Source organism: Rhinopithecus bieti, unplaced genomic scaffold (assembly GCF_001698545.2).
Source record: "Rhinopithecus bieti isolate Rb0 unplaced genomic scaffold, ASM169854v2 scaffold_70516, whole genome shotgun sequence".
NCBI classification, from domain to species: domain Eukaryota; kingdom Metazoa; phylum Chordata; class Mammalia; order Primates; family Cercopithecidae; genus Rhinopithecus; species Rhinopithecus bieti.
This window is the reverse complement of record NW_016826783.1, coordinates 382,224-404,285: the sequence shown is the minus strand read 5'-3', so window position 1 is coordinate 404,285 and position 22,062 is coordinate 382,224. Positions and strand designations below refer to the sequence as shown.

Here is a 22,062-nt window from a genome sequence, read left to right as displayed (position 1 = left end):
AAAAAAAAAAAAAAAAAAAGAAAGAGAGAAACAGCAAGGGCAGAATGAGGCTGGAGATTCAATTCCAGTGACTTGATTTTATGGTGGCTTCCATTCTTCTTTCCTTTTTTCTTTTTGAGATGGGGAATTGCTGTTATCCAGGCTGGAGTGCAATGGTGTGATCTCAGCTCACTGCAACCTCTGCCTCCCGGGTTCAAGCGATTCTCCTACCTCAGCCTCCTGAGTAGCTGGGCTTACAGGCGCACGCCACCATGTCCAGCTACTTTTGTATTTTTAGTAGAGACGGGGTTTCACCATGTTGGCCAGGCTGGTCTCGAACTCCTGACCTCAAGAGATCCACCCACCTTGGCCTCCCAAAGTGCTGGGATTACAGGTACGAGCTACAGCGCCTGGCCCATTCTTCTTTTCTAATGGCATTCAGGAAAGGAGGCAAAGTGATCTCATGCAGCGGGGATCCTATGCAGGTCCCAGCTTTGTTACCTTCTAGCTGTGTGACTTTGGGGAAGCCTTCTACGTTCTCTGGGCCTATTTCCCCTGTGGGTAACTGGAGTGGTGGTAGCTGGATTTTCTGTTTTTCTCTTAGGGGAGCGTATTAGCTTTCCTAATGGGGCTTTAAAGTGTATGTGTGAACAACTGGGCGCGCGAGCGCACACACACGCCCGGGCACATGCACACGCCTGGCCACACGTACTCACGCACACACACACACACCCGGGCCCACGCACACGCCTGGCCACACGTACTCGCGCACGCACACACACACCTGGGCACACACACCTGGGCACACACACGCCCGGGCACATGCACACGCCTGGCCACACGTACTCACGCGCGCACACACACACGCCCGGGACCATGCACACGCCTGGCCACACGTACTCGCGTGCGCGCGCACACACACACGCCCGGGCACATGCACACTCCTGGCCACACATACGTGCGCGCACACACACACGCCTGGGACCATGCACACGCCTGGCCACACACACGTGTGCGCACAAACACACGCCCGGGCACATGCACACGCCTGGCCACACGTACTCACGCGCGCACACACACACACCCGCCCGGGACCATGCACACGCCTGGCCACACGTACTCGCGCGCGCACACACACACCTGGGCACACACACATGCGCGCGCACAAACACATGCCCGGGCACATGCACACGCCTGGCCACACGTACTCACGCGCGCACACACACACGCCCGGGACCATGCACACGCCTGGCCACACGTACTCACGCGCACACACACTCGCTCCAGCCTCAGTCTCACAAAGCCTGATCCTGGAGGGCGGGGAAGGGGTTCCGAAACACCAGGCTCCAGGGTCTGAAAGACCTGCCTTTCCCCGAAATTGCTCATCCACAAGGTGTGGCTACAAACAAACATTGCTGATTGTTTAACAAACCTGGAAGAGATGATCACGTGACCACTGTTTCCTCTGAGATGCAAGAGGCCAGATAACTGCAGTGGTGCTAGGCTTTGGGGAGACCTCTGCAGGATTTGTGTGGTTTGTCAAGGTTCACTTGAAATGGGAATTTGAGATGTATCTGGGCCAGGCACGGCGGCTCACGCCTGTAATCCCAGCACTTTGGGAGGCCGAGGCAGGTGAACTACGAGGTCAGGAGCTTGAAACCAGGCTGGCCAACATGGTGAAACCCCGTCTCTACTAAAAATACAAAAAAATAGCTGGGCGTAGTTGCGGGCACCTGTAATCCCAGCTACTCGGGAGGCTGAGGCAGGAGAATTGCTTGAACCAGGGAGGTGGAGGTTGTGGTGGGCTGAGATCGTGCCACTGCACCCCAGCCCCAGCGACAGAGTGAGACTCTGTCTCAAAACAAAAAACAACAAAAAAAAAGTATCTGATTTTTGTATTTGACCCAACAGGCAAGCTGAGGATGAAATGAATGGGCCTGGCATCCTGGAAGTGCTAAACACGGCTCTTTATGGAAGGAATTCCAGAGATGTTTTGGGCAGTAGGAGAATTGCTAGAAGGGCACGGGTCTCAAAGAGGCCTGTGCTGAAGGTCAGTCCTCCTACAGGGATGTGTAAACTCCATCCCAGCCTGTGTTCCAAGTGACCCCTAGCCCTGCGGGGCTGTTGCACCTTGTTCCTCAGCCCCTCTCTAAGGGACAGGTTTTCTTGTCTTACAAGGGGATGCTGGGCAGACTCCTCAGATGATCTGTGCCTGGCAGAACCAGGTACAACAGGGTGGCCACCTCTTCTGCTTTCCCGCTATTTCCCAGGACCCAGGACTCTCTCTGTGAGGTCCACAGGCAGAGACATAAGCCATTATTCTTTTTCTTCAGGGGTGGGACAGAGTCTTGCTCTGTCGCCAGGCTGCAGTGCAGTGGCGCAGTCTTAGCTCACTGCAACCTCTGGCTTCTGGGTTCAAGCAATTCTCCTGCCTCGGCCTCCTGAGTAGCTGGGACTACAGGCACCCGCCATCATGCCCAGCTAAATTTTGTATTTTTTTTTTTTTTAGTAGAGATGGGGTTTCACCATGTTGGCCAGCATGGTCTCAATCTCCTGACCTTGTGATCCGCCCGCCTTGGCCTCCCAAAGTGCTGGGATTACAGGTATGAGCCACTGCACGTGGCCTTCTTTTTTTTTGAAGTCAGGGTCTCACTCTGTTGCCCAGGCCGGAGTGAAGTGGAGTGATCATAACTCATTGTAGCCTTGACCTCCTGGGCTCAGGTGATCTTCCTGCCTCAGCTTCCCAAGTAGCTAGGACTATAGGCACGAGCCACTGCACACAGCTAAGTTTTAAAAATTATTTTTTAATAGAGATGGGGTTTCACAATGTTGCCCAGGTTGGTATCAAACTCCTGGCCTCAGCAGATCTTCCTGCTTCGGCCTCCCAAAGCTCTGGGATTACAGGCGTGAAGAGCCACTGCTCCAGCCTGAGCCAGTCTTTAAGATATTATCCCATGTTGTTGGGGCTCTACAGTTTGACTTTGAGAATCAGCTGCATAGTCTGACTTTAAGAACCGACTGTTCACTTTGATGATACAGGAAAGGTACAGAGATAACCAGGGCAGAAGGCCAATTATTTGTGGAACTCTCTGGCTCTTTGCCAAACACCTGGATCCCAGACCTGGGTCCGCTCCACCACCCCAGGGGTCACATGGCTGAGGGGCAAACAGAGACACGTGGTCTGACTGGTACTAAACCCTTGGCAAAAAACAGATCAGACGACTGCTTCCTCTAGCCACCATTTCCCTCTTTACAAAGTTGACATGTCATTTCTAAACTTACCACATTTCTCTACGAGCTTCAGGGTAAAAAGGATAAAAATAGCCAGCCAATTCCTTATCATGTTTCCCGATTTCTCAGAACTAGGAAGAAAAATAGCGAGAGAAGTTCAGGTGAATGTCGAATCAGCTCAGCTCCCTGTAGACCATCTGCCCTCTGGAGCATGGATGGCTCATAAAGGACTCCCACTTGGCAGCTCTGACCTCAGGGCTTTGCATCACAGCCTCAGAAGGTCACCCAGAGAGGACTTATCTTTCTTTGATATACGGGGAAACGGGCTCGGGGAGCCAAATGGGTTCTGTAAAGTGCCCCCCTGTGGAAGTGAACAAAGACCAGAATTTTTCCCTCCTCAACTGCTTTTAGCAAAAACTTAAGTTAGCAGAAAGAAAGGATGCAATTTTACTGGCTTGAGATTCTTTTTCTCCAAAAGTTGTTAAAACTGTGGTCAGATATTTGACATTGTGAACCTACAAACCTCAAGGAAATTAGTTTCCTTTCCTGTCCTGGGATAAGAGTCTAAGGGTTGATGACACCATCTGACCCTTAAGACTTAAAAAAAAAATTTTTTTTAAATATACATATTAAATTTTTTTTTTTTTTTTGAGACAGAGTCTTGCTCTGTTGCCCAGGCTGGAGTGCAGTGGTGTGAACTCAGTTCACTGAAACCTCCCCTGCTGGGTTCAAGCAATTCTCCTGCCTCAGCCTCCTGGGTAGCTGGGATTACAGGTGCCCGCCACCATGCCCAGCTAACTTTTGTATTTTTAGTAGAGATGGGGTTTTGCCACGTTGGCCAGGCTGGTCTTGAACTGCTGACCTCAAGCGATCTGCCCGCCTCAGCCTCCCAAAGTGCTGGGGTTACAGGTGTGAGCCACCGCGCCTGTCAAGACTTTATTTGACAAGTGTCACTATTTCAGGACTGGCTGGGGTCATTCACAAGGACTTGGGGAGGGATGAGCCCCAGAGCAACTCCTTGGTTTAGTGTGGACGATGGGGAGCTGCATTCCTGTAACCCCAACACACAGCAGGTGAACCGTAGGTCAAGAGCAAGCAGGCTGGCATGGATTTCTGTAGCTTGGTCTCTACGCTGCCTCAGTACACAGTGCTCAGGTCCTCCCACGCTGACAGCCTCCTGGGGCTCCTGCAAACTGTGGGGAGCTCTGGGTAAGGTCTGTATGGAGAGATCCCTGTTCCTACTCTGATTTCAGTTTCCCCAAGGCTTCCAGCATCTCCTGACAACTCCCTTACATACTCTTCAAGAAGTCTCCCTGGCTGCTCCAGCTGTCTGACCTCTGTTGGCCCGTCTCCTCCAGGGTTCTCTCTTCGGCGGCTGCAGCTCTGCCTCATCTGAGATCCTTCCCACTGGCCAGGAATGACGCCCCACCCATTCTCTGGCCTCCCCTGGGGGCCTTGCCCTTGGTGCTGGATTCCTGTGCTCTGACCTTGGAGGAATTGCCCTCCTGTGTGTATGGGATGACCACAGGCCTCCCTCTCACTCTTGCTGCTCTCCGCTCCTCATACCTGCCCTGTGACCTCAAGTTCGGGATTCAGTTTGTTGCCCCGGGCAGAGTCTGGTTTTTCTCCAGAAATTAGATGCAGAATCAGGCCTAACCAGCTTCTCAAACTCACAGACTTGGTCAGCAAATATCCCCAAGCCTCAAAGGCTGAGACACCTGGAGGAACGATGCCAGCAGAGACAAAAACGACATTGAGAGGTAAGTCAATTAAAATGTTAAAAAACATCAGATTAGGCTGAGTGCAGTGGCTCATGCCTATAATCCTAGCACTTTGGAAGGCAGAGGCAGTTGGATCACTTGAGGTCAGGAGTTCGAGACCAGCCTGGCCAACATGGCAAAACCACGTCTCTACTAAAAATCTGAAAATTAGCTGGGTGTGGTGGCAGGTGCCTGTAGTCCCAGCTACTTGGGAGGCTGAGGCAGGAGAATCGCTTAAACCTGGGAGGCGGAGGTTGCAGTGAGCCGAGGTTGCACCATTATACTCCAGCCTGGGTGATAAGAGTGAAAGTCCGTCTCAAATTAAAAACAAACAAACAAAAAAACAAAACAGATTGATAATTACATAAAACTAGTGGCTTGTGAAAGCTACAAGATAGAAATGAAGTATCTCCTGGCAATGGGCTCTGTCTGGTATGCCCTTCCTATGTAAGTTCTAACAGTTGTCCAGGCCTCATTCAGATGTCACATGTTTCACCCATTCAGTCCCTTCCCAGGAGCAACCTGGGGCTATGGGTCTCCTGTGGCAGCTCCTCTCTGCCAGGTATGAGTTAGTCCTGTCCTCGTTCTACGACCTGGAACTCCCTGGGTCTCCTGCTTTTGGAGAGGGTATACAAATAGTGGTAAGGGCTGTGTACACTGGAGACAGGTTTGAACCTGGGTTCGTTTTATTACTTGTGTGACCACGTGGTGCTAAACAGGGATGGTGGTAACTACCTCATAGGACTTAAATGAGGAGATGTAAAGCGTGCATTGTCAAGTGGGACTAAAATTGGCTGGGGGTAGGCCGGGCGTGGTGGCTCACGCCTGTCATCCCAGCACTTTGGGAGGCCGAGGTGGGCAGATCACCTGAGGTCAGGAGTTTGAGACCAGCCTGGCCAACATGGTGAAATCCCATCTCTACTAAAAATACAAAAATTAGCTGGGTGTGGTGGCTCGGGCCTGTAGTCCTAGCTACTTGGGAGGCTGAGGTAGGAGAATCACTTGAACCCGGAAGGCGGAGGTTGCAGTGAGCTGAGATGGCACCACCACACTCCAGTCCTGGGCAACAGAGGCTGGAGACTCCATCTCAAAAAAAAAAAAAAAAAAGACTTGGGGTGGTGGGGGGAGGTGGTGGTGAAAAAAAATCTAGCTATTACAATGGTTTGTGGTCACGTAAACAAATACCCAGTGTACTAGTGGTATTAAATTTTATAGGAGAGGGGTGGGTAGGAATAAGGAGGTTGAGAAACAAGGATATGAAGTGGTTACCTCTGTTGCTTAGGGCGTGTAGCGAGCTCTCACAAAGCACGGTTATCCTCCTCAATGTTACTGGAAGAGGCAGGGCTCAGGAGTCCTCCCTTCGCCCTGAGTGAAAACCCGGAGGGGAGGGTGGGGTCTCGTGCTGCTCAGTCCCCCGGAGCCCCGCACTCTGCACGTCAACTGGCGCTCTCGCAAAGGTCCTCTCACCGTCTCCAAAGCAATCTGCAAATTCCCCAACCCAGACCCAGGCGGCCAACTGAGCAGAAGGGAACGGGCTGGGAACAGCACCTACCCCGGCAGCCCGCTGTCCCTGGCTCTGCTGACCAGCGCTCGGGCCCTTCCACCCCGGGGTTGTCCGGTGTCGCGAGGCCAGCACTGGTGACGGGGAAAGGAGCCCGGCGCGGCTGAGGGCGCTGGACCCCACGGCAGGGCAGGCTGCCCCGCTGACCTGCTGTGCCTCAAGGGGCCCGCCTGGGAAACGGGAGGCTGCGCCCGCTCTCACCTGGGCCCCCAGCTCAGGGAACCGCCCTCAGGGGACGCAGGAGCCTCGCCAAGTGCCGGTCTGGAATGCACCGTGTTCCCCGGCCCGGCTAGACTTTGGGAGAGGCGGGTCCGCTGTCACCTGACCTCTGCCACCTGGCTCGTGGGGCCCGATCTCGGCGAGATGCGCTCTGGGAGTTGTAGTTTCCACGCGTCTTGGCCGGAGAAAGCGCAGTTGGGTCGGGTCGGGGCGCAGGGATCGGGGCTTCGGCGTGAGGGAGGATGAGGCCGCTGCCAGCGACCCAGAAGCTCTTGGGGCCGCCAGCGTTTCCCGGCTCCTTTGGTGAGCGGAGCTCAGACAGCCCTCCAATGGGCGGAAACCAGAGCCCTGCGGGGCGGGGCCCCCTTCAGGTCCCGCCTTCTTCCGCCTCTCCGCCTATAGTTGGGGCCCGCCGAGAGGGTTGCGTGGAAACCCGCCTACCCCGGCCAATGGGGAGACGCGAAACCTCCATGTAGCTGAAAGATTGGCTCGCCTTTCCTGGCCAATGGGAAGACGAGAAACCTCCATGTGGCTGAAAGATTGGCAGGCAACTCCCCGCCCCTGCCCCGCCCTCCCGAGTGAAAGCCGCGGACTTGTGGGGCCGCCGGCTGCAGACCGGAGCTGTGCGGGTCGGGGAGATAATGGCTGCGCGACCGATCACCCTCGGCATTGACCTGGGCACCACATCTGTGAAGGCAGCTCTGCTGAGGGCCGCGCCAGACGAACCATCCGGGTTCGCTGTGCTGGCGAGTTGTGCCCGCGCTGCGCGGGCAGAGGCGGCGGTCGAGAGCGCGGGGGCCGGGCCCCAGGTGAGGTAGCGCCCCCGGGCCGCGCCGCCTGCAGGAGCCTCCTGACCACCTTCTTCCACCCCAGGAGGCCTCCCTGACAGCCCTTTCCGCAAGGAAGTGTCTGTTGCAGCTTGTCCCCAGCTTCTCCGGGGCCCCTCTGCCTGCAGCAGTTGTGCTCATGATCTCTTAGGTCTGGTCCCAGAATCCTTCCCACCTGCTGGGACCGATCCCCGCCCCCCGACTCTCTGGCGTCCTCTGGGGGCCTTGCACTTGGCCCTGGATCCCTGTGCCCTGTGTCCCCTGACCTTGGAGGAACTGCCCTCCTGTGTGTATGGAATGACCGCTCTTGCTGCTCGCCTCTGTCTCAGTCTTGCTGCTCTCCGCTGCTCACACCTGCCCTGTGACCTCAAGTTCAGGATTCAGTTTGTTGCCCAGGGCAGAGTCCGGGTTTTTCCTCCGGAAACCAGATGCCAGATCAGGCCTAACTGGCTCTTGGCTCACTCCACAGAAGCAGAATGCGGACCAAGAAACCCTTGGTCAGCCGGGCGCGCTGGCTCACTCCTGTAATCCCAGCACTTTGGGAGGCCAAGGTGGCGGATCACATGAGGTCGGGAGTTCGAGACCAGCCCGACCAACATGGAGAATACCCGTCTCTACTAAAAATACAAAAATTGGGTGGGGCGCGGTGGCTCACACCTGTAATCCCAGCACTTTGGGAGGCCGAGGCAGGCGGATCACGAGGTCAGGAGATCGAGACCGCCCTGGCTAACACAGTGAAACCCTGTCTCTACTAAAAATACAAAATATTAGACCGGGCGAGGTGGCGGGCGCCTGTAGTCCCAGCTACTCGGGAGGCTGAGGCAGGAGAATGGCGTGAACCCGGGAGGCGGAGCTTGCAGTGAGCTGAGATCCGGCCACTGCACTCCAGCCTGGGGACAGAGCGAGAGACTCCGTCTCAAAAACAAAAACAAACAAACAAAAGAATTAGCCGGTGGCGTGTGCCTGTGATGCCAGCTACTCAGCAGGCTGAGGCAAGAGAGTCGCTTGAACCCCGGAGGCAGAGGTTGTGGTGAGCCGAGATCGTGCCATTACTCTCCAGCCTGGGCAGTAAGAGCAAAAAACTCTTGTCTCTAAAGAAAAAAAAAAAAAAGAAAAGAAAAGAAAAACCCTGGTCAGCCAAAGAGCCCCAGCCTCAAAGGCTGAGACATCCTGCAGGAAACACATCTTGAGAGCATATAGACATTTTTTAAAAAGTCTTAAAAATTTGTTTTTAAAAAGGGTGAGGTTGATAATTATACACTACAGCTACTGGCTTGTGAAAGCTACAAGGTAGAAATGGACAATTTCAGGATCATGGGCTCTGTTGGAGGTGTAGGTGGGTTAAGAAAAGATGTTAATCTTCAGAGCTGGACCCCGTTAATTCCCTAAAAAGGAAAAGTGAACTGCGTTCAGCTAATTGACAATAGAAATTAATAGCAAGGGACTTTCTGTGTAACCTCATATGACTTTTTCCTGGGCCTCAGTTTGTTCTCTGAGTTGGAATAGGCAGCCTCTGAGGCCCCTTTCAGCCACAAACCTTGCTTTTCTGAGCCAATATCCACTCCCAAGAGCTTTCTTTTTCTTTTCTTTTCTTTTCTTTTTTTTTTTTTTTTTGAGACCGAGTCTCACTCTGTTGCCCAGGCTGGCGTGTAGTGGCGTGATCTTGGCTCACCGCAACCTCCGCCTCCCGGTTCAAGCGATTCTCCAGCTTCAGCCTCCTGGGTAGCTGGGACTACAGGTGTGAGTCATCACACCTGGCTAATTTTTATAATTTTAGTAGAGACAGGGTTTCGCCATGTTGGCCAGGCTGGTCTCGAACTCCTGACCTCAAGTGATCTGCCCACTTGAGCCTCCCAAAGTGCTAGGATTGCAGGTGTGAGCCACTGCACCCGGCCCAGCTTTGTTTTTCACAAGCTCTAGCCACATGCATGGACACGGTTGTTTAGCGTTCAGGGTCCATTGGCTCAGAAGCATTTCTGAGGATAGGGATTTCAGGAGCACTTTGTATCTGTATAGAAGCTTTCAAGATTAGTTTGCTTGGGGCATTAGGGCATATTAAAAGGATTCTTACTTAAAGGACTATGAATTGGAGGCAAAGTTGGCTCTGACCCTGGTGGGGTGAGCAGGAGAGCTGGGGTTAGGGGAGAGTAGGCTCAGAAAGTGCCCCTTTCTCTTGAAATAGGGCAATTTTTTTTTTTTTTTTTTTTTTTGATAGGGTCTCTCTGTGTCACCCAGGCTGGAGTGCAGTGGTGCGATCTCTGCTCACTGTGACCTCTGCCTCCCGGGTTCAAGTGATTCTCGTGCCTCAGCCTCCCGAGTAGCTAGGATTACAGGTGCGCGCCACCATGCTTGGCGAAGTTTTTTGTAGCTTTAGTAGAGAGGGGGTTTCACCATGTTGGCAAGGCTGGTCTCAAACTCCTGACCTCAACCGATCCACCCGCCTGGGTTTCCCAAAGTGCTGGGATTACAGGTATGAGCCACCCTGCCCGGCATGGCTACTTCTTGAAAACTTTTCTGCACTCCCTCCCCAGCTTTCAGCAGGCTGTTCTGTGCTTTCAGTCCCACCCGCTGTGCCACACCTGTCTAATGAAGTGCTTAGCGGAGACCAGTCATGACCCCCCACACCACGTATGAATCATGCTGTGGGACAAACAGCGCTACTGTGATTTAGTCTGTGTAGTAGAGAGTTTCTCAACCTTGGCACCGCTGACATTTTGGGCTGCAGAGTTTTTGTTGTGGTGAGGGGTGTCCTGCGCGTTGTAGAATGTTTAGCAGCATCTCTGGCCTACTAGATGCTGGCCACACTTGCCCCTCTTCCCCAGATGTGACAACCAAAAATGTCTCCATGTTGCCAAGTGTTCTGTGGGTGATAAAACCACCCCAAGTAGGAACCAGTGATCTATAGTCATATCTGCAGCCGGGTGCGGTGGCTGACGCCTGTAACCCCAGCACTTTGGGAGGCCGAGGTGGGCGGATCACTTGAGGTCAGGAGTTCAAGACCAGCCTGGCCAATATGGTGAAACCCCGTCTCTACTAAAAATACAGAAATTAGCTGGGCATGGCGATGCGTGCCTGTAATCCCAGCTACTCGGGAGGCTGAGGCAGGAGAATTGCATGAACTCGGGAGGCGGAGGTTGCAGTGAGCTAAGATTGTGCCATTGCACTCCAGCCTGGTGACAGAGTAAGACTCTGTCTCACAAAAAAAAGAAATGTAACTCCTACAAATGGAGCCAGGCGTGGCCTTTTCAATTTTCTAGCTGCCCTGTTAAAAGGAATAAAAGGAAACAAATGAAATTAATTTTAATTGCATATTTTATTTAACCCAGTGTATCCAACACATTATCATTTTGATGTATGATAATCAAGGCTGGGTGTGGTGGCTCACACCTGTAATCCCAGCATTTTGGGAGGCCAAGGCAGGCAAGTCCCTGAGGTCAGGAGTTGGAGACCAGCCTGGCCAACATGGCGAAACTGCCTCTCTACTAAAAATACAAAAATTAGCTGGGCATGGTGGTTTGAGCCTGTAATCCCAGCTACTCAGGAGGCTAAAGCAGGAGAATCACTTGAACCTGGGAGGCGGAGGTTGCAGTGAGCCAAGATTACGCCACTGCACTCTAGCCTATGCAGCTATATGCAGCTCACGTCTATAATCTCAGCTACGGGGACGGTTGAGGCAGGAGGATCACTTGATCCTAGAAATTTGAGACCAGCCAGGGCAACATAGTGAGATTCCACGTGGCCATGGGTTTTAAAAAAAGGATTAAATGAGATAGTGTATATTTTTTGTCATACTAGATTGTAGTCTGATGCGTTTTTCTATTTACATCTCAATTCAGACTAGCCACATGTGGCTAACGATTTTGGTATTGGACAGTGAGGGTATAACCAAATGTCTCTTCCCAGAACCCTTCTTCCTGCCCACCACCCCCATGTCCCCACCCTGCTTTTCTTTCCTCCTTCTGGGGATCCTGCGTAGCCACCTGGCTTCTCTGTGCCTCTTGCCTTCCACTTCCTCTTGGCTGTGGTCTCTCTTGCCTGTAGAATCCTTGCTGGGCTGTGGGGCTGTTCCCTAGGAAAAGGCTGTGCTTCCTCTGAACTCCTTGCCCCATCCTACCCCTCCTCTCCTCCCTTCTTTCTCTTCCTTTGTTCCTGCTTGTTAGGAGCCAAGAGCTGCCCCTGACCAAGGCCGCAGACTGACAGGGGCAGGTGAAAGGTTTCCGAGGAGGGGAAGACAGCTCTCCCTGGAGGGAAGCAAGATGTCTGAGAACTCAGCCCTCGAATGCCTTTCTAAGATCTTAGCTTTTCTAGTTCCTCAAAGAGCTGACATTTACTGGGGAGTGAGCCACAACTCTCTTCCCCTTTTTCTCTTCTGAACTTTCTGTGGATTCCTCTGTGGTTGTTTTTAATTTAATTTTATTTTTTTTTTTGAGATGGAGTCTCGCTTTGTCGCCCAGGCTGGAGTGCCATGGCACGATCTCAGCTCACTGCAACCTCCGCCTCCCTGATTCAACCGATTCTCTTGCCTCAGTCTCCTGAGTAGCTGGGACTACAGGTGTGCGCTACCACACCCGGCTAATTTTTTGTATTTTTAGTAGAGACAGGATTTCATTATGTTGGTTGGCCAGGCTGGTCTTGAACTCCTGATCTCAGGTAATCCGCCCATCTCGGCCTCCCAAAGTGCTGGGATTATAGGCTTGAGCCACTGTGCCTGGCCTTGTTTCTTCTGTTTAAAGCACAGAGAATGCTGTTCTCAGCTGAGTCTGACCCCAGTGGAGGGCAGGCCCGGGCAGTTTGCTGCAACACCCCGGCAGCAGCACCTCAACTGTGAAGTTGGGGAATGGACGCTGCCCACCACAGTCCTGCTCCAGGACATCCTGGGAGGCCTGCGCCTCCCCCTGCCCAGTGTGTTCTCTTCTGCTTCCAGGGGCGAGAGCAGGATGTGAGCAGAATCCTCCAGGCCCTGCACGAGTGCCTTGCTGCCCTTCCCCGGCAGCAGCTCCGGAGCATCGTGGGCATCGGGGTGTCGGGCCAGATGCATGGAGTCGTGTTCTGGAAAACAGGCCAAGGTATGCTGGGCTCAGGGATGGTCTCAGGCTGGTAGCAGTCACTTCTAGAACGAGAGCAGGGCCGCGCGAGAGCAGGGCCGCGCGAGCCGCAGGGCTTTCTGAGAAGGGTCGGGTTATCCTGCACTGGGAATAGGGTGTTGTTTCTTGGAATGGACGAACACGGCTGCCTCCTGCGTGGGTGAGCATTCTGTTTGTACCAATGTGAGGTGAACAAGGGGACTGCCCACTCCCACGTCATCAGCACGTTATCCACGAAGAGGGATCCACGAAGAGGGAAGAGAGCGTTTTCTTGGATTCTCCTGAAGGATCCAGCAGAGTGCCTTTTCCACAGCGTTCTCTTTACCATGTCAGTATCTCAGAACGTTAGTGCAGACAACCAAGAGATTGGCTGTGGCCGCAGGAGGTGCCAGGACACAGAGGGCACGCTTTTGAATTGGGGCACATTTGTCGTTGTTTACATATTTGTGATTTTGAAAATTCCAGGGCATATCTTTTTTGTTTTGTTTTTTTTTTTGAGATGGAATCTCACTCTTGTTGCCCAGGCTGGAGTGCAGTGGTGTGATCTCGGCTCACTGCAACCTCTGCCTCCCGGTTTCAAGAGATTCTCCTGCCTCAGCCTCCCGAGTAGCTGGGACTACAGGCGCCTGCCACCACGCCCGGCTAATTTTGTATTTTTAGTAGACATGAGGTTTCACCATGTTGGCCAGGATGGTCCTGATCCTTTGACCTTGTGATCCACCTGCCTCGGCCTCCAAAAGTGCTGCGATTACAGGCGTGAGCCACCGTGCCTGGCCATATATATATATCTTTTTAAGATGGAGTTTCACTCTTGTTGCCCAGGCTGGAGTGCAGTGGCGCAAACTCAGCTCACTGCAACCTCTGCCTCCCGGGTTCAAGTGATCCTCCTGCCTCAGCCTCCAGAGTAGCTGGGACTACAGGCGCCCACCACTGCGCCCAGCTAATTTTTGTACTTTTAGTAGAGACAGGGTTTCACCATGTTGGTCAGGCTGGACTCGAACTCCTGACCTCAAATGATCCACCCACCTCAGCCTCCCAAAGTGCTGGGATGACAGGTGTGAGCCACCGCGCCCCGCCGACATATCCTTTTTATGGGTTCAGTTGCTAAGCATTTCTAGTTGGTTGTCTTATGAAGGTTTGCCACAGTACAGAGGTGGGTAACCTGTTCTATTTGGCCTTGAGGAGGAGAACTAAGACAGTAAAACCACAATGAGCACTTCACATGCCTGGTGCCTGGCTGAGGACATCAGTTGCATGATCCCATTGGATATTCCCAACAACCTGGTCACATAGGTTGCACTGTTGTCCCCATTGTGCAGATGAGAGGTTGAGGTTCAGAGAGGTTAGAATAATATGCTCAGGGTCATATTTCAGCAAGTGAACCCCACTTTTGAATCCAAGTCTGTTCAAGGAGCTTTTATTTATTTATTATTTATTTATTTATTTATTTTGAACGGAGTCTTGCTCTGTGGCCCAGGCTGGAGTGCGGTGGCACGATCTCCGCTCACTGCAAGCTCCGCCTCCCGGATTCACGCCATTCTCCTGCCTCAGCCTCCCGACTGGCTGGGACTACAGGCGCCTGCCACCTCGCCCGGCTAGTTTTTTTGTATTTTTTAGTAGAGACGGGGTTTCACCATGTTAGCCAGGATGGTCCCGATCTCCTGACCTCGTGATCCTCCCGCCTCAGCCTCCCAGAGTGGTGGGATTACAGGTGTGAGCCACCGCGCCCGGCCTCAAGGAGCTTCTAAAGGCCTGGCGGGGTTGTTTTTGGTGAAGGACCAGAGCTGCCGGGGGACACAGTGGCTTAGTGAGAGACTTCCCAGCAGAATGTCCAAGGAAGGATGAGACTCCTGTAGGAAGTTGGGAGCTCCCTGTTATGGCAGGCATTAAAAAAACTTTTTAAGGCCAGGTGTGGTGGCTCATGCCTGTAAATCCCAACACTTGGGGAGGCCGAGGCAGGAGGAGTATTGCTTGAGGCCAGGAGTTCAAGACTAGCCTGGGCAACATAGTGGGACCCCATTTCTACAAAAGATGTGAAAATAAGTTGGGTGTGGTGCAACACGTTTGTAGTCCCAGCTACTTGGGAGGCTGAGGTGAGAGGATCACTGGAGCCCTTGAGGTTGAGGCTGCCATGAGCTGTGATTGCTCCACTGCACTCCAGCTTGGGCTACAGAGCAAGACCCTGTCTCAGAAAACAACAACAACAAATCAAACTTTAAAAGAAATTATATTGGCCAGGCACGCCTGTAATCCTAGCACCTTGGGAGGCTGAGGCGGGCAGATCACAAGGTCAGGAACTAGAGACCAACCTGGCCAACATGGTGAAACCCCATCTCTACTAAAAATTAGCTGGGTGTGGTGGCGGGTGCCTATAATCCCAGCTACTCGAGAGACTGAGGCAGGAGAATCACTTGAACCCGGGAGGCGGAGGTTGCAGCGAGCCGAGATCGCGCCACTGCCCTCCAACCTGGGCGACAGAGCAAGGCTCTGTCTCAAAAGAAAGAAAAGACATTATAAAAGATTTAATTGAGACAAACAAAAATAGGAAGAATCGTGCTATGAACCAACATACACCCGTCACTCAGCTTCAACAAAATCAACATTTTACTGCAGATGAACATTTTAAGCAGAAGATGGATGGCTACTTTGGGGGGCTGTAGTTACGAGGATTTGAACATTGGATTCATCCCTTTCTGCATGGAGAGACGGCAATTTAGAGTGCCCCGAAGTGCATGGTGACTCGCCTGTCAGTGGGACTGGCACTTAGTGATGCACCCTTTAATCACCCCCAGGATGGGGCCGGGCAATCGTAGGAGCCGATGCAGGCTCTTCCTCCTCCCCTTCCTCCCTCCTGTCCACCTATCGTCGGGCCCGCCGGGGCCGTGGGAGCTGCTTGGCACCAAGCAGTGGCGGGAGCAGAAGGCGATTAGGGTGTCAAGGCTAACCTCTCAGAGGGAGTCTAGATTGTAAAAGCTTTTAAAACTCCTTAATTTTGCATTAAGGAGAATAAATGTCCTTTTAATACGAAAGCCCTTCCCAAAGAGGACAGCAGAGAGCCGATGATGGTGGCCGGTCACATGCCTTCCTTTCTGCCTGTCTCCTGGGCTCTCTAACAACCACACAAACCATCAGCCACATCGTTGGAAAGAGCTGCTTCATATTTTATTGAGCCAGCCCACATGCCTTCTGGGTTTGTTTTCTGTTTCTGGGAAGGAGGAAAGCCACAGTTCGGTGACGGTGAACCTGCTTCGTGGAGTTAAGTGAAATCACATTTGGGATCCAGTCTTGCCGATTTTAATGGCAGCCTTAATTCGGTTTGGTTTCCCTACCTACAGCATATAAAGCCCTTTGCTAGGCCCTGGGGGAGAGATAGAAATGAAGGAACAAAGCCTCTACCTTCCAAAACAGTCAACACAGACGGGCAGGAGTAACCTGAGCAGAGAGCTAAGTGCTTCAGTGAGGGCACCCGGAGCGAGCTGGAGGGGAGGAGAGGGAGCGATTAGTGTCTTCTGAAAGGCCTGTGGTTACGCCGGTTTCCAGACTCCATTTTCAGGCTCAGTAAAAGCAGAAGAGAAACCAGGATCATAAAAGAAAGCTAAAAGGCGAGCAGCAGACAGGGAGAAAATATCTGGTAGTGAATAGTGGACAAAGGACAGGTCAGGACATGCAGAGAACCAGTAACTAAGAACAAGCAGCCCTGTGGAAAAACGGGGGAAGGATATCAACAGGTTATTCCTAGAAGAGGAAACACAAATGGTTAGTAAACATCTGGAAAGATGTTCAGCATTGTCAGTAATTAGAACAGTGCAGGTGAAAACAACAACGCAACGCTCTCCACCCATTGGATGGTAAGAAATCAAAATGTTCAGTAATGTCGAGAGTTGGCAAAGGGAGTGGAAAACTGGTATTTATTTTTATTTTTTTGAGATGGAGTCTTGCTCTTGTCACCCAGGCTGGAGTACAATGGTGCGATCTGGGTTCACTGCAACCTCTGCCTCCCGGATTCAAGTGATTCTCCTGGCTAAATCTCCCCTCCCGAGTAACTGTTATTACAGGCACCTGCCACCATGCCTGGCTATTTTTTTTTTTTTTGAGATGGGGTCTTGCTGTGTTGCCCAGGCTGGAGTGCAGTGGTGCGGTCTCGGCTCACTGCAAGCTCTGCCTCCCAGGTTCACGCCATTCTCCTGCCTCAGCCTCCCGAGTAGTTGTGACTACAGGTGCCGCCACCAAGCCCAGCTATTTTTTTTTTGGTATTTTTAGTAGAAAAGGAGTTTCACCATGTTGGCCAGGCTGGTCTTGAACTCCTGACCTCAAGTGATCCACCTGCTTCAGCCTCCCAAAGTGCTGGAATTACAGATGTGAGCCACCGCGTCTGACGAGGTAACAGATATTGAGGATACAAATAGAAGCACTAGCATCTAAATAATAGGAGACCGGAAAGGGAAAAATAAAAATGGAGAGGAGGAAATCTTTGAAGAAATAATGGAGAAAAATTTCCTATAACTGGCAAAATAAGATGGAACACCCCAGCCTGAAAGGGCCCATAGAATGTCAAAGAGGAGATAAAGACAATGCCCAGCTAGATATATTCTAGTGAACGTTTAAGGATTTCAAAGACAGAATTCTAAAAGCTTGCAGAGCAAAAGATCAGATCCCATATGAAAGAATAAGGGTGAGATTGACATTAGATTTTTTTCAACAGCAACACTCCATGTGAAAAGACAATGGAGTAGTATTTTTTTGTTTGTTTTGTTTTTCTGAGGTGAAATCTCACTCTGTCGCCCAAGTTGGAGTGCAGTGGCGTGATCTCAGCTCACTGCAACCTCTGCCTCCTGGGTTCGAGCGATTCTTCTGCCTCCGTCTCCCGAGTAGCTGAGATTACAGGCATGCGCCATCATGCCTGGCTAATTTTTGTATTTTTTGTAGAGATGAGGTTTCGCCATGTTACCCAGGCTGGTCTCGAACTTCTGACCTCAGATGATCCGCCTGCCTCGGCCTCCCAAAGTGCTGGGATTATAGGCGTGAGCCACTGCGCCTGACCAGGAGTAGTATTTTGATGACCTATTGCGGCATAACAAACTACCTCCAACCTAGTGACTGAAAGCAACAAGCATTTATCATCTCATGATTTTATGATTTTTTGGGTCAGGGATTGGGCAAGGCTTAGCCCACTGCTGCTCGTACATGGAGATGGTGGAGGTTGCTTGTCAGTGTTCATCTGGTGGACAGACTGGTCAGGGGAGTCATGGTGGCTTTACTCAATGCCTGGTACCTTGGAGGCTGGGCTCACCTGGAAACGGTATGCCGGCTGCTCTTTGCCCGTGCTCTCCTCAGCATGGCGGCCTCGATGTAGTTACACTTCTTATCTGAAGGCTGATTGCTCCAGAGAGAGTTAGGTAAGAGGCTTGGGTGGGAGCTGCAATACTTCTTATGACCTAGTCTTGGGAGTCCCAAGATGTCACTGCCTCCACATTCTCCTGGTCAAGCACGTCACCAAGGTGATTCTATATTCAAGGGAAGAGGATTCAGATGCCACCTCTTAGTGGGAGGAGTAGTGAAGAATTTGTGACAGTCGGCCACAAAAAGTGCTTTTAAGCATGGAAGGGAAGGAACTCAGAACCAGACTGTTATAACTGATCAAACTGGCATTCAAAGATGGGAACATGAAAAATATCTGGAGGCATCTGGGTCTTCAGACACTGCCTGGAAAGACTGTCACTGAAATTGGCCTTGGGCGAAATCACTGAATAAGAGCAGAGAGAAATCCAGAGGATGTCACAAGGCACAAATGAAAAAAATCTCATGGTCAGATTTTTTTTAAGTAAATTTGGACATCTAAAAATCAATCAGGGCCAGGCGTGGTGGCTCATGCCTGTAATCCTAGCAGTTTGGAAGGCTGAGGCGGGTGGATTGCCTGAGCTTAGGAGTTGGAGACCAGCCTGGGCAGCATGATGAAACCCTGTCTCTACTAAAAATCCAAAAAATTAGCTGGGCGTGGTGGCTGAGGCACGAGAATTCCTTGAACCTGGGAGATGGAGGTTGCAGTGAGCCGAGATCGTGCCACTGCATTCCAGCCTGGGGGACACAGTGAGACTCTGTCTCAAAAATAAAATAAAATAAAATAAAATAAAATAAAATAAAAATCAATCAGCTAAGACCTAAGGAAAAGAGAAAATTTACTGGTAATCAAGTAGCAGGAAGCCTAGATAATGTTGTCATGATGAGGGTTGGAGGGACAGAGGCCGGGGGACTTGAGATTGTGCCAAACATCTTCTCTTACGGGATGTGGGGAGATGCGATATCAACTTCGAAAAAGAGTAAAAAGAAACAGAGAAGTGTTGCAAACGGAGGGAGTATGTGATGTGCCCAGGGTCCCACAGTCATTATGTGGTGGAGGCAAGCACTAAAGTCAGTGCCATCAGGACCCACAGGTGCGCCAGGCTTTATCATAGGACCATTCGCACATACTTTGTCACTCACCAGCAGAGTAGTATCAAGGCCGCGCCACGCCTAGTCAATTGCTCTTTTCTTCATTTTTGGCCATCTCTTTTGTTCCAGGCTGTGAATGGATAGAGGGAGGGATTACCCCTGTGTTTGAGCCCCGAGCTGTTAGCCACCTGGTCACGTGGCAGGATGGCCGATGTAGCAGCGAATTCCTGGCGTCTCTACCCCAGCCGAAGTCTCATCTCAGTGTGGCCACGGGCTTTGGCTGTGCAACTATCTTCTGGCTTTTGAAATATTGGTATGGGCAACTGCACTTTGACTTGGGGGCTGGGTTTCTGGGAGAATGAGAATGGGCTGCGTCAGCATCACCCTGCCTGCTGGGCTGTGCTGCAGTGAGTGTGTCTTGGCAGGACAAGAGGGAGCATGGCCTGGACCTAGATGGGGTCCAGAACCGCATCCTTTTGCAGAGGGCTCTCTATTGGTTATCCGGTTCCCATCCAGATGGGAAAAGGAAGGGACAGAGAGGGCAAGTGACTTGCTGGGGGTCATGGAGAGAGTTTGCAGTGTGCTCAGGCCTGCGAGGCTGCCGCGGAGGCCGACGTCTGCTTTCCCAGGCTTGACACTTCCTCCTCTGAGGCCCTTTCCCTGGGGCTGACTTAGGCTGGCTTTGCTTGGGGCAGCTGGAAGGTCCTGATCCCAGGGACCCAGCTGGACTTGAGCCATAGCATGTGGGGTTGTGGCTGCCACCTGGCCATGGCACAGCTGGTCCCCGCTGCCTGCTGCTAGATGCGGCACATGCTTCTGAGTTCATGTTATACCATGTTGAGTTGTTTCTGGTATGAAAAACAGCCCGGAGTCCCTGAAGTCCTACGACGCAGCCGGTACCATCCATGACTATGTGGTTGCCATGCTGTGTGGCTTGCCAAGACCCCTGATGTCCGACCAGAATGCTGCTAGCTGGGGCTATTTCAACACGCAGAGCCAAAGCTGGAACGTGGAGATGTGAGTATCACACATCCTTACAGGCTGTTCCTCCTGCTCCAATCCGAAGGGCAACCCCGGAGCCACTGCTTCAGTGGGAGCTTTCCCATCTGGGAGTGGTGGAGGGTTCCCGGAGGCCAGGATCAGGGTCCAGTGCCCCCAGCCCGTCCCAGTCACAGGGCATGGGTGGGCCAAGTGTAAGTGCAACCCTGAGCCCTGGGATAGGGGCTTCAGCCATGCTGTCCTCTTCCCCAGCCCCCCAGACCCCGGCTGGGCTGTCCCTTCTCTGTGACCGTGGGCCCAGTCTGTAGGTTTCAGAGTACAGCATTCACTCTTTAATACTTAAACTTAGAGGGCCAGGCACAGTGGCTCATGCCTGTAATCCCAGCACTTTGGGAGGCTGAGGCATGTGGATCACCTGAGGTCAGGAGTTCGAGACCAGCCTGGGCAACATGGCGAAACCCCATCTCTACTAAAAATACAAAAATGAACTGGGCATGGTGGCAGGTGCCTGTAATCCCAGCTACTCCAGAGGCTGAGGCAGGAGAATCGCTTGAACCCAGGAGGCGGATGTTGCATTGAGCCGAGATTGCACCACTGCACTCCCGCCTGGGGGACAGAGCGAGACTCTGTCTCCAAAAAACGGAAAAAGAACTAGGGATAGTAGGCTTGAAGGATGCCTTTTAAGTTCTTTTCAACAATCATTTGCCTTTTCAGGTACAGAAATCCAGTGCCCTGTAAGTTCACTTCCTTCAGGGCCCAAATTCTGAGCTCTGAAATAAAACAAAAAGCACCTGGTAGTTCAGGTAAAGGACTTTCCAGCATGTTGTGTGCGATGGACAGCCCCCCACTCACTAACGCTGAGTGACGAACGCATTTGATATTCAGGAGTCTGCTGTGTTTGACTTTGGTTTGGACTGTGCTAACCAACCGTAAAGGCGCTGGACCTCCGGCTGCCTCCCTTCGCAGAGTTTTTGAGTTCCCTTCAAACAGGGGAGGCTGGACTTGATCACGGCTGCTTATGTTGTTTGTTTTCTTTCCCGGACGGTGAATCCTAAGCTTATGAAAGCCAGTGTACCCTACTGACAAAGCCTAAGCTCATGGTTTTAAAAAAGCCAGAGAAGCTGCCTGTGACGGCTCTGAATTCTATCCCCTCTTCGGCCACGTGTGTCCTATAACACTTTCCTGTGCAGAGTTTCCTGGAAACAAACAACAACAACAAAAAAGAAAGCAGCTGGGTGTGGGGGAGTACGCCTGCTTGGGAGGCTGAGGCGGGAGAATTGCTTGAGCCTGGGAAGTTGAGGTTACAGTGAGCAGTGATCACACCACTCCACTCCAGCCTGGGTAACAGAGTGAGACCCTGTCTGAAAAAAAGAAAGAAGGAGCCGGGTGCAGTGGTTCACGCCTGTAATCCCAGCACTTTGGGAGGCTGAAGCGGGTGAATCATGTGAGGTCAGGAGTTCAAGACCAGCCTGGCCAACATGGCGAAACCCCTTCTCTGCTAAAAATACAAAAAGTAGCCGGGCATGGCTGTGTGCACCTGTAATCCCAGCTACTAGGGAGGCTGAGGCAGGAGAATTGCTTGAACCTGGGAGGCGGAGGTTGCAGTGAGCTGAGATGGTGCCACTGCACTCCAGTCTGGGCAACAGAGCAAGACTGTGTCTCAAAAAAATAAATAAGTAAAAAAGAAAGAAGGAAAGAAAAGGAAGGAAGGAAGAAAGGAAAGGAGGGAGGGAGGAAGGAAGGAAGGAAGGGGAAAGGGAGGAGGGAGGCGGGGGAGGGAGGAAGGAAGGGAGGAAGACAGGGAAGGAGGGAAGGGAAGGGAAGGAGGGAAGGAATGGAGAGAGGGAGGGAAAGAAGGGAGGGAAAGAGAGAAGGAGGGAAGGGAAGGAAGGGAGGGAGGGAGGAAAGGAGTGGAGAGACGGAGGGAAGGAAGAGAAGGAAGGGAGGGAGGGATGAAGAGAAGGGAGGGAGGG

At 52.1% G+C, this 22,062-nt stretch overlaps 2 protein-coding genes across 8 annotated transcripts in view; one reads left to right on the top strand and one right to left on the bottom strand.

Moving 5' to 3' along the window:
* CTNS (cystinosin, lysosomal cystine transporter) overlaps nucleotides 1-7,112 on the bottom strand; it is a 25,572-nt gene extending 18,460 nt beyond the window's left edge. The window contains exons 1-3 of one of the 3 annotated variants that reach the window (XM_017863599.1): nucleotides 6,733-7,112; nucleotides 6,240-6,452; nucleotides 3,262-3,341 (exon numbers count right to left, since the gene is read on the bottom strand). In XM_017863599.1, the coding sequence (XP_017719088.1) occupies nucleotides 3,262-3,322 (61 nt within the window). In that variant the 5' untranslated portion in view covers nucleotides 3,323-3,341; nucleotides 6,240-6,452; nucleotides 6,733-7,112. The remainder of the gene's footprint in view (nucleotides 1-3,261; nucleotides 3,342-6,239; nucleotides 6,453-6,732) is intronic. The other 2 variants (XM_017863597.1, XM_017863598.1) reach the window with 2 other exon arrangements.
* The window catches only part of SHPK (sedoheptulokinase), a 44,143-nt gene that overhangs the window by 8,068 nt on the left and 14,013 nt on the right, over nucleotides 1-22,062 (top strand). For 4 of the 5 annotated variants that reach the window (XM_017863595.1, XM_017863593.1, XM_017863594.1 and 1 more), the window contains 4 exons: nucleotides 4,569-4,970; nucleotides 12,502-12,643; nucleotides 19,220-19,403; nucleotides 19,955-20,107. In XM_017863595.1, coding sequence (XP_017719084.1) covers nucleotides 12,610-12,643; nucleotides 19,220-19,403; nucleotides 19,955-20,107 — 371 coding nt within the window. In that variant the 5' untranslated portion in view covers nucleotides 4,569-4,970; nucleotides 12,502-12,609. Of the gene's footprint in view, nucleotides 1-4,568; nucleotides 4,971-7,315; nucleotides 7,560-12,501; nucleotides 12,644-19,219; nucleotides 19,404-19,954; nucleotides 20,108-22,062 lie in introns of those variants that run through there. The other variant, XM_017863592.1, reaches the window with a different exon arrangement.